At 39.6% G+C, this 12,276-nt stretch overlaps 1 protein-coding gene across 1 annotated transcript in view; it reads right to left on the bottom strand.

Annotated features, from left to right (window-relative positions):
- Window positions 1-12,276, bottom strand: part of LOC106091121 (uncharacterized protein CG45076) — a 187,046-nt gene that overhangs the window by 95,013 nt on the left and 79,757 nt on the right. The window contains exons 5-6 of the mRNA XM_059361662.1: window positions 4,519-4,643; window positions 4,131-4,307 (exon numbers count right to left, since the gene is read on the bottom strand). Of these exons, the coding sequence (XP_059217645.1) occupies window positions 4,131-4,307; window positions 4,519-4,643 (302 nt within the window). The remainder of the gene's footprint in view (window positions 1-4,130; window positions 4,308-4,518; window positions 4,644-12,276) is intronic.

Here is a 12,276-nt window from a genome sequence, read left to right as displayed (position 1 = left end):
GTTGTTTCAAATCGGAAGGGAATTGCGCGCTCTAGAGGCTCAAGAAGTCAAGATTCCAGATCAGTTTATATGGCAGCTATATCAGGTTATGAACCGATTTAAACTATACTTAGCATGGTTGGAAGTGATATCAAAACACTACGTGCAAAATTTCAGTGAAATCTGACGAGAATTGCGCCCGCTAGAGGCTCAGGAAGTCAAGACCCAAGATCGGTTTATATGGCAGCTATATCAGGTTATAAACCGATTTAAACCATACTTGGCACAGTTGTTGGATATCATAACAAAACACGTCGTGCAAAATTTTATCCCAATCGGATAAGAATTGCGCATTCTAGAGACTCAAGAAGTCAAGACCCAAGATCGGTTTATATGGCAGCTATATCAAAACATGGACCGATATGGCCCATTTACAATACCAACCGACCTACACTAATAAGAAGTATTTGTGCAAAATTTCAAGCGGCTAGCTTTACTCCTTCAAAAGTTAGCGTGCTTTCGACAGACAGACGGACGGACGGATAGGGTGTTAAACGCATATTTCGAGGTGTTAACAAGTAAAAGCGTGCTAAGTTCGGCCGGGCCGAATCTTATATACCCTCCACCATGGATCGCATTTGTCGAGTTCTTTTCCCGGCATCTCTTCTTATGCAAAAAAAAAAGGATATAAGAAAAGATTTGCTCTGCTATTAGAGCGAGACCTGGAGACCTGTGTAAAATGTCTGCTAATTCGAGTAAGAATTGCGCTCTTTGTGAGCTCAAAAAGTAAAATATGGAGATCGATTTATATGGGAGCTGTATCGGGCTATGGACCGATTCAGACCATAATAAACACTTATGTTGATGGTCATGAAAGAATCCGTCGTACAAAATTTCAGGCAAATCTGATAATAATTGCGACCTCTAAAGGCTCAAGAAGTCAAGATCCCAGATCGGTTTATATGGCACCTATATCAGGTTATGAACCGACTTGTACTTTATTTGACACAGCTGTTGAAATTAACAATAAAAAAACGTCTTGCGAAATTTCAGCCAAATCGGATAGGAATTGCGCCCTCTAGAAGCTCAAGAAGTCAAGTCCCCAGATCTGTTTATATGACAGCTATATCAGGTTATGAACCGATTTGAACCATATTTGGCACAGTTGTTGGATATCAACAAAAAAAAAAACACTACGTGCCAAAACTCATTCAAATTGGATAAGAATTGCGCCCTCTAGAGGCTCAAGAAGTCAAGACCCAAGATCGGTTTATATGACAGCTATATCAGGTTATGGACCGATTTGAACCATACTTGGCACAATTGTTGGATATCGTAATAAAACACCTTGTGCAAAATTTCATTCCAATCGGATAAGAATTGTGCACTCTAGAGGCTCAAGAAGTCAAGACCCCAGATCGGTTTATGTGGCAGCTATATCAGGTTATGAACCGATTTGAACCATACTTGGCACAGTTGTTGGATATCATAACCAAACACGTCGTGCAAAATTTCATTCCAATCGGATAGGAATTGCGCTCTCTAGAGGCTCAAGAAGTCAAGACCCAAGATCGGTTTATATGGCAGCTATATCAGGTTATAAACCGATTTAAACCATACTTGGCACAGTTGTTGGATATCATAACAAAACACGTCGTGCAAAATTTCATCCCAATCGGATAAGAATTGCGCACTCTAGAGGCTCGAGAAGTCAAGACCCAAGATCGGTTTATATGGCAGCTATATCAAAACATGGACCGATATGGCCCATTTACAATACCAACCGACCTACACTAATAAGAAGTATTTGTGCAAAATTTCAAGTGGCTAGCTTTACTCCTTCGGAAGTTAGCGTGCTTTCGACAGACAGACGGACGGACGGACGGACGGACGGACGGACAGACGGACGGACATGGCTAGATCGACATAAAATGTCGCGACGATCAAGAATATATATACTTTATGGGGTCTCAGACGAATATTTCGAGAAGTTACAATCAGAATGACGAAATTAGTATACCCCCCATCTTATGGTGGAGGGTATAAAAACACAATGATGAAATTAGTATACCCCCATCCTAAGGAGGAGGGTATAAAAATATTTTTAATTTTTTCTTTCTCCCCACATATCCGTTGATTGTTCGCATGTTGTGGGCGTAAGTTATAAACAGTTATCAACAGAATACTATCTGTGTTACCGGTAGTACAAATGTCATTACATGCAACATTCGATGAAGCTCAAGAATAAGCACTTATTTGTAATAATAGACAGAAATCATTATTATGACCTTGGTATTGATACAAAAATAGCATTAAGAAACTGCGAGCAAAATTATCTCATACCCATGAGCGCTGTCCGTTACAAAGTTAAGCTCAATGATATGAGACCTCCATTTTATTGGCGAGTCCAAACGGCTTGCCGCAATGCGACACCACTTAGTAACACTGAAAGGGAAATATTGTGGCGCTATTAATACAAAAAGTATTTTTAATTTTTTCTATCCCCCCACAAATCCGTTGATTGTTCCGCATGCTGTGGGCGTAATTTTAAAGAAATAAGAAATTTAAAAATCATTTTGTTGGTCTCAGATTTGAACTCGGCACCTTTGTATTGTAAATCTTCTGATGTACACTCTGTGCCACAAGCTGCTTTAATCACTCCCATGTGTTAGAATATTGTCTCTATAAATAGAATATGTCAAACACAAACACAAAAGCATGGCCATCTTTAATGAAATAGAATTAAAGTTTGCTTTTGTGTTGTTAGCTAATGTTGAAAAGAGAAAATAGTGTATTGTTCAAACAATAGTAATGTGGATGAATGCGTAAAGCGTCTGAAAACGGAAGGTTATTGGTTCAACTCTCGGCTGCGATGAAGGTAAAGTTCTAATTTTATTTATTGTATAATTTCAATTATTCGTATAAAATTTGTCTTCTTCAAAGAAACTAAGTGAGCATGTTTGAGTCTAACTAAGATAATGACGTATTATCTTAGTCAACTAAGATAATATGTCATTATTTTTTGCCAACTTGTATGCATAGCCATAAGTACTTATTTTTGAACTATTGGTAGGCTTGTGCGAAAGAACTTTCCTCCTAGGACATCGCCATTGAAAAGAGAATTCGAATATTAATTCGCCAATGGCCTTATGGGCAACAATCGGCTTAGTGTTGTGTCCTCATCTAAGTACCGGTGTCTGTTAGCTGCCGAAAGCCGGGCCATGACATAGGGAATACTCCAGCGTCTCATCATCTTCCCCACATGCCCTAGCACTTACCGCATCGCTTTTGCATAAGTGAGCTCGTATTCTTATGTGTCCTGTTATGATATCGAATGTAATACTGACTTCCTTCCTACCTCCTTTCAGTAAAAGCCTCGTCTTTTCACGATCCGGATCTCTCCATAGGAGATCCGGATTGTCTTATTACGAGATAAGTTGTTTTGTCAAATATCCACATGTATGTACGTCCGCGCTTTCCATTTTTGTTTCTCAAATTTTTTAAATAAGCAAAAAAGAAATAAAATTGATATTCTAGATCACCGAGCTTGACATACATATGTAAGTAAGGGGTACGAGTACCAACATAGAGGCAATAAAACAACCAAAATCGAACGCATATAACTGACAAAATTCCATCGGGAGATTGGTCTGAAAGGTAGCTATATACCGATATAAACCGATTTTGTATCTATTAAGTCTATTAACCTAGATGCTACTGATATAAATTTGAATGACATAGTTTAATATTGTGAAGGTAGCATCTATGTCAACCGCTGCTGTAAATGCACCGGCGTTTACATATCAGCTACAGCGGCTATTACACGTCATGTAGTTATTTTGAAAAGTGTGTGCTAAATTTGACATGTCATACACCTACATACCGTGTAATAGAGCCTTAACAGTTTATTAAATTACCCAGGCAGTCTAAACGGTCTGTTACTTTTGAGGGGAGTTAATGGGTTTATAGAAATGTTGCGAGAATTTTTCAAGTCTAAAATGTAACTAAGAACGAATAATCAAACAGAAAAAACTTGCGCCTTCTTCATGAGTAAGATGTGAGTATATTCTTATGTTGTATGTAGATGAACTCCTGGTTTTTAGTTTCTGATGAAAGCGTTAAGAACAAGGAAGTAAAAATTTTACACTTACCTGTATCCACGGTATCTATTTCTTCATTTTTCGCATTTTCGTTCTTCACTGTGGGACGTTTTAGATACCACGACAAAAATGTAATATTGTTGCGAACAATTTCAGGATCGTACATCGGTCTTCTTACATCATAAGCTTTATCGCCACAAATCCTTATTGATGCTAGATGACTTTTACCTTTTCATTTTATTTTTATTTTTTTTTAATAAAAATCAATGTTTTTTTGTATGTGTTCGGTTTTGTGTTAGTTTTAAATTGTATAGGTCATGTATATATACACATGTGAATATGCAATAAAATATCCAATTTTATATAAAACAAATTAAGCTTGTCAATCTCGATGGACTGCAGACTATATATGAAGAATATGAATATTTAGCATACATACCAATATATCTACGAGCTGGATCGGCATACTTAGTCATCTTGTGCACTTCCTTAGCAATATGGCGTACGGGATTTGTTACGCGGGATACATAGGAACCAAGAGCCAATTCCGACACAGGTTCATACCTTTTCAAATAAAAGATATTCTCCAGTTAGCATGCTTTATAGAAAATATATATACTGGACTATATATATATACTGGACTATTTAAAGATATAATACATAAGCGTCACCAGAATATTTAGATGATGCCTTCATAGAAAAAATTGCTGATAATGGCAAACACTGCACTCATAGTTAAAAGTCTGCCTATAATAGCAAACGCTGTCTTCTGACCGTTCGTTATTAGTTTTGATGCTATTTCAGCACAATTTCCCATCCTTGATATAACAAAATTATTGCAATTTTAAAATAGCAAGCTGACTGCTAAAAATCATTTTTTTATTTTTGTTGAAAATGTCTGACGTCCCATTTATGATGAGATTTCTAGGAGGCTTTAAAATACTATGGGCCAAATATCATGCAAATCAGATATCAATGTTAACTGAAATACGGATGACTACGCTGACCAAACACTCACATAAAGTGCTGACCAAAAATAACAAAAAATATTTAGATCTTAGCGCGCTGCTCCTTAGTGTCCATTGTAAAATTTGTTACAACCAGAAATAAAAACAATTTCACTTGTACAGTCAAAAGAAATTTTTAAAGAACAAACTGTGTATGCACTCTTAGTTGAAAGACCGAATAGTTTGCTGAAACAACAGCAACACTTTCGCCTGTTTTCCCATTTTTAGCAGGCAAAACTGATTTATAGCAAACATTTTTGGCATTTTGAATAAACATCTTGGTTGAGCATTTGCAATTATTCGTTGTTAATATGTTTCCTATAGGTTAGGTTTAAGTGGCAGTCTGCCATCAGACTCGCTTAGACGTTTTCGTCCATTGTGATACCACAGAAACAGAAGAAGAATATGCCTTATAGTTCCTACTGTTGAATCATCCAGATCGCTTTAAAAAGCCCAATAACTTGCGAATGTTCACATCCGCTTAATCAGGCAGGTTCTCAAACAAACGAGAACCTAAAGTGAAACTCCTTCTGACTGTTAGTACGGGACACACACATAGAGAAGGTGTTCTAGAGTCTCTTCTTCTTCTTCGATGTCCCCACAGCTTCTGCAAAAGTCGTTGCTGGCAACCTTTAGTCTGTCAGCATGTTTTCCAAACAGACAGTGACCTGTCATGAAGGACACAATGACTGAGACGTCTGTTCTAGCCAGAGACAGAAAAGCGATAGACCTCTTCAAGCCTAGATTTGGTCACATAATTTTGGAATGCTCACACCCCCACCTTTGTGAGTTCCGTTTCCTACCCTTTCCACAATGTTTGATTTAAAGTTTAATTTCCTGTCCAGCAAACACCCAGGTATTATGTCTTTTAGTAAATGTTACATTCTCTCCTCCCACTGTGGGTAACTTGTATATCCTGCTGAAAAGAACATCTTCTGGATTTACGCCAAGATCACTTTCATTAGCCCACTTCGCCGTCGCACGTAGAGCAACGAGTGCTTGGAAACTTTTCCCTACCGCATTAGCCACGTCATCAGCATACGCAACCACTTGTACACCTTTTTCTCTCAGGGGCAATAATATATTGCTAATGGCTATATTCCAAGGTAGAGGAGACAGTTCATCTCCTTGAGGTGTTCCTCTGCTGACCCATCTTTTTATATCTAAAGATCACAGGCCTTCCGCAATGCATCTTTTAGTATGTTATTAATTAACTTTCTTACGGTAGTGTTGATGCATTGAAACTCCATCTCTTTCATGATTAACATCGGTTTTACATTATTGAGGCCACCTTCAATGTCAAGAAATGCTACCATTGTATATTTCCTGACAGCGAGAGAGTCCTCATTAGACACTCCATCCATTATCTGAGTTCAGATTATAACCCATCGTCATTGGTCTCGGGAATAGGATTTTTCATAGCCTAGTGGCTTTAAATGCATCCTTCACGGAGGTGCAGAATTTCGCCCAGAATTTGTTCTGAGCCTTTCTCAGATCGCCATTGCATTTTCGTAGCTCAGCCTTATAGACGTCCCAGTCGTGTGGTGCCCTGTGTCATTCGCCCTGTTGAAGATTTTTCTGCAGCTCTTACTTAAACAAAAAAGTTCTGGGTTCCACCATGGCGGAATGATTCTTTTAGGCCCTTCATGATCCGCGTGACTATTAGACTGAGGGACCACTTCTGCAGTATTTTCTCCAAGGCTTAAAATAATATAACGATGATCAGAGAGGCTGTGGTCATCCAACTCTCCCGAATCACGTATCCCTCCGCTTATATCCTCCTATACAGAGGTAACACCTTGTACCTCCTGCCTGTTCCTTGGGATAAAGGCCGGTTTATACCCTTTATTAGCCTGATTGCAACTTATAAATGTTTTTTGTTATATTATTCTTCGAATAGAAAGCATTAAACAATGGTCTAAAGTCGGACAATATCCTGAAATGGAATCTCAATAACTTATAATATATTATAATCTACAGTGCTTAACGACGGAAGAAGAACAAAATTTATATTCTTTGCAAGAAAACAGGCTCTGTGTCTCCCATTTCCCGTACAATCATTTCAAATCCTCTTGCCATCAGAGGGACCTTTAGTGCCGCCGAAGCGGCCTTTCAATGGTGGAGATTTATTTGCTGAAACCAGACCATAGTCAGGTTTCAGAATTTCCACCACTGTGGCTCTACCCTCGTCTTCTGAGTCAGCCAGGAGTTCATCCTCACAAGATTCGTTCGATCTTGTCATGATGAGATTCGCATCCCGGGGCAGTAAAGAAGGAAGTGGAACCACTTTCCCCTAGTACACTGGACACTTGCAGTTTGGACGATTCCTCCTTAGATGCTCAATAGCTGCTGCTGTGGAAGTACCTTTTGAATTCCGTCCTTCCCCGCTGGCCGATATTTTTTAAAGAGTACGTCGTAAAAAAGCGGAAGGTTATTGGGATGTGTATTACACACGGCTCAAGGAATACAATAATATTACCAGAGCAGCAAAACGTGCCTCCTGGAAGCTTTTCTTCGAACAGGCCGATAGCTTTAATGACGCCGCCAAGATAAAAAAGTTTCCTTCAAAAACCCATGTCCAAACTGAAACTTTTGTAGACGACATAGGAGTGAGAGCAGAGATAACGGAGGACATGTTGAGGCTTTTGATAAAAACTCATTTTCCACAAGATATGACGGGACTCACTCCGGAATCTTGGAATAATGACGTTGATCGGAGGTTAATAATTACGGAATTTATGGTCAAGGAATCCTTGAGGAGCTACAAACCATTTAAGTCACCCGGACCTGATGGGATATATCCGGCGTTACTACAGAAAGAGGCAGACTATCTGGCGCCTCGTTTGGCCAAAATTTTCACAGCATGCCTAGGACTTGCATATACTCCGAAAGCCTGGCAGGAGGCAATGGTGGTGTTTATAACCATGCGCGGCAAGGCAAGTTATGCGATACCAAAGGCCTACAGACCCATAAGCCTTACGTCCTTCTACTCAAAACCATGGAACGTATTGTGGATACCATGATATCTAACGTGGACACCACGATATCATCTAACGAACTCCTCAAATACAAACAGCATGCACGAGGATGTGCATCAAATAAAAGAATCCTTCGATGCCAAAACGTACACACTGGCGGTATGCATTGACATCGAGAGGGCTTTTAACAATGTGCGGACCGACACATTGATAAAATCCTTATACCAGTACCGGGTGGACCCGGTCCTTAGAGACTGGATAAACCATACGCTAAGGAGCAGGTGGATAAATTGTATGTCCCATGAAATAAATATAAGGGAGAAAGTGGCACAGGGCACGCCCCAATAGGGCATTTTATCGCCACTCCTATGGGTGACCACCATAAATGACTTATTACGGATGCTCACTAAGGAGGGATTTGAACCCGTCTACTATGCAGACGATGTTATTGTACTTCTTTGGGGTAAGGATCCGAACGAGCTATGCAGAAGCGCTGAAAGGGTATTGCTTATGCCTTATGACTGGGATAGACCCAGAGGTTTCAATCTTAACCCAGAGAAGACGGAAATATGCCGGTTCACGAGGAAGACAAAGGTGACCAATTTAACGCACCATATTTCCTCAATAAGACGATTTCGATATCTGACAAGGTCAAATACTTAGATGTGATCTTGGACAGGAAACTGAATTGGATGTGTCATACTTAGAAGAGTACTGAGAAGGCTCATAGATGTTGGGCACTATGTAGACGGGCCTTGGACTCCAAATGAGGCCTGAATCCTAGGATAGTCCACTGGCTCTACAGGAGTGGGATTAGACCAATACTTACTTACGCCTCAGTAGTTTGGTGGATTGCTATGGAGAAAAAGTGCAACATAAGGACCATATAACAGGTTCAGAGAACATGTTGCCTTGATATGGCCGAGCGATGGGTACCACGCCCACTAGGGCACTGGAGACTATGCTATATATCCGACTCATTGACATACAAATTAAGTGTGAGGCAGCCACTGCGGCTATGAGACTTAAGGCGATGGGAGAATTGAGGATGGGAGCAGCTCATACCATCGCAGAATAATCGAGGCGACGATAGGAAACCTGGAAGGAAGGGAAGAGGTTTCCCATCGGATACTGGAGATAAACCTTGAAGTCGAGTGCGAGGCACTGCTGCCATCGGCACAGTCTTGAATTGATGGAACCCTGGTATCGCCATATGGAAGATCATGTTACACGGATGAATCGAAGCTAGAGGACAGAGTGGGCCTGGAGGTATACATTGAGAACCCAGGGACTGCAGGCGGAGATCATGGCGATCACGGAATGCATGAAGTTGTGTGGTGGTAACGCGAGGACGTCGAGTATGAACATCTTTACCGACAATAAAATTGCCATAAGGGCAATTACAATCAGAACGGTAAGGTCACGCACAGTCTTGCAGTGTAAGAAGGAGATTAACGCCTTCTCTGAGGAAGCCAAAATCCGCATTGTTTGGGTGCCGGGCCACAACTGAGTAAGGGGAAATGAAAGGGCAGACGATTTGGCAGTGAAGGCCAGAGGACTGCCGTTAATAATCTTGGTTAACCCGCCTTTCGGGACGACGCAGTCTGAGTTAAGGGAGTGGGCGACGAATGCACATGCAACATTGTGGAACAGCGAAACGGTCGGTAGAATGGCGAAAATCCTATGGGGGGATCCAGATCGTGAGAAGACGAGGCTATTACTGAAAGAAAGCAAGAAGGAGGTCAGTATAGCTATTGGTATCACAACGGGACACATGAGACTACGAGCTCACTTATCCAAAATCGGTGCGGCAAGTGATAGCATGTGTAGGGCATGCTGGGATGATGATGAGACGTTGGAGCATTTCCTTTGTCATTGCCCGGCTTTCGCGTCTAACAGACACCGGCACTTAGGTGGAGACACAATATCAGCAATGAACCAACTTAGGGGAGTGGTATTGAAAACAATTAAGGATTTTGTAAGTAGCACGGAATTCCTTACTTAAAATTTTCTTTTTAGAGGTCACTTTATAGTTTTTGAGCGCACAACAAACCGATTACTGGCTTAGTTGTATGTCCAAAGTGCGTGGGGCAGATTAATATCTGCACCCTCTTCTAACCTAACCTAACCTTATGGTGGTCACCCATAGTGGTCAAATTTCTGCTATCGCTGAAATTTGACAAGTTTTAAAAACCAACCTTGTACTTTACTGCTACTTTCTACTACAATTTAAAACAAGTAAAAGCGTGATAAGTTCGGCCGTACCGAATCTTATATACCCTCCACCATGGATCGCATTTGTAGAGTTCTTTTCCCGGCTTCTCTTCGTATGCAGAACAGGATATAAGAAAAGATTTGCTCTGCTATTAGAGCGATATCAAGATATGGTTCGGCTTGGACCTCAATTAAATTATAAGTTGGAGACCTGTGTAAAATGTCAGCCAATTCGAATAAGAATTGCGCCCTTTGCGGGCTCCAGAAGTAAAATAGAGAGAACGATTTATATGGGAGCTGTATCGGGCTATAGACCGATTCAGATCATAATAAACACGTATGTTGATGGTCATGAGAGAATCCGTCGTACAAAATATCAGGCAAATCGCATAATAATTGCGACCTCTAGAGGCTCAAGAATTCAAGATCCCAGATCGGTTTATATGACAGCTATATCAAGTTGTGAACCGATTTGAAACTTATTTGACACAGTTGTTGAAAGTAAGAATAAAATACGCCATGTAAAATTTCAGCCAAATCGGATAGGAATGGCGCCCTATAGAAGTTCAAGGACCCAAGTCCCCAGATCTGTTTATATGACGGCTGTATCAGATTATGGACCGATTTGAGCCATACTTGGCACAGTTGTTGGATATCATAACAAAACACGTCGTGCAAAATTTCATTCCAATCGGATAAGAATTGCGCACTCTAGAGGCTCAAGAAGTCAAGACCCAAAATCGCTTTATATGGCAGCTATATCAGGTTATGGACCGTTTTAAACCATACTTGGCACAGTTGTTGTATATCATAAGTTAGCGTGCTTTCGACAGACAGACGGACGGACATGGCTAGATCGACATAAATTATCACGACGATCAATAATATATACTCTATGGGGTCTCAGACGAATATTTCGAGTAGTTACAAACAGAATGACGAAATTAGTATACCCCCATCCTATGGTGGAGGCTATATAAAAAAATAAGTAAGATTAGTGCATTTATTGAGTCTGTGCTATTCAAGTGAGTGGTAGTGTATATCCTACGCCTAAGGTTGATTGCGAGTGATCTTCACAACATTAAATGCACAAAACATTCGATCTTCATACCGATTTGTTAGAAATTTGCTTCTATCAAAACTGCTTTACAAGATGAACAGAATTTAAGCATGCGAAGTTGCAATAGAATGTGTTAAATATTTTGAAATTGTTAAAGTGCGCGTAAAATACGAATTAAGGTAGCATTCTCTGCCGATAAAAATATGACTTTTATACCCGATAAATATGCATATAAATTGTAAACCAATTTATGCTGGCTTTATCAAAACCTGACCTAGGTGAACCATATTGAGATCATGAAATTCAAATTTTCTATTTGCTCTTTTAATGGCCAATCGTTTAACAATATTTGGAAAGATATCTCCATTAAACTATTTTTTTTTACCAGCCATTAAAAATGAAAACCAAAAGTAAGTATTATTTCATTTGTCAAACACACTTATACGGTGAACTCTTAGTATGGAATAGAAGAAACCTGGTTTTCTTATTCTTATATTCACATAAAAAGTAAAAATTGATGTAACAGAAAATTATACTTAAGAGCGAATTTTGTGGCAGGTAAGCGAATCGGATAACCATCACTTTTTGGCCTCAAAACTACAAACTACTGTACGTCCTGTGTAGCATAATGGAATTCAATACAATAAGTGTGTTCGGGTTATATTGTAATTTGAAGGAGTGTACAGAGGAGAATATCCAAGGGGACCTAAATTTAGATTTTTTTTTTTTTTTTTGATTTATTTCAAAAAATTAACTTTTTATATTTACAAACAAGTAGAAAGGCAATAAATTTGGCCGGGCCGAACTTTGGATACCCACCACATCGGATATATTTATATTAGCCTCCTTTCGTCATAATACTCTGAAAAATGCATCATTTATGAACCAATACCAGCTATATCTAAATATAATCTGATCTCCATCATTGTAGCGAATTC

The sequence above is a fragment of the Stomoxys calcitrans genome, chromosome 2, assembly GCF_963082655.1.
Source record: "Stomoxys calcitrans chromosome 2, idStoCalc2.1, whole genome shotgun sequence".
Lineage (NCBI taxonomy): Eukaryota > Metazoa > Arthropoda > Insecta > Diptera > Muscidae > Stomoxys > Stomoxys calcitrans.
Note: the sequence above shows the minus strand (reverse complement) of the source record. Positions and strands in the feature narration are given on the sequence as shown.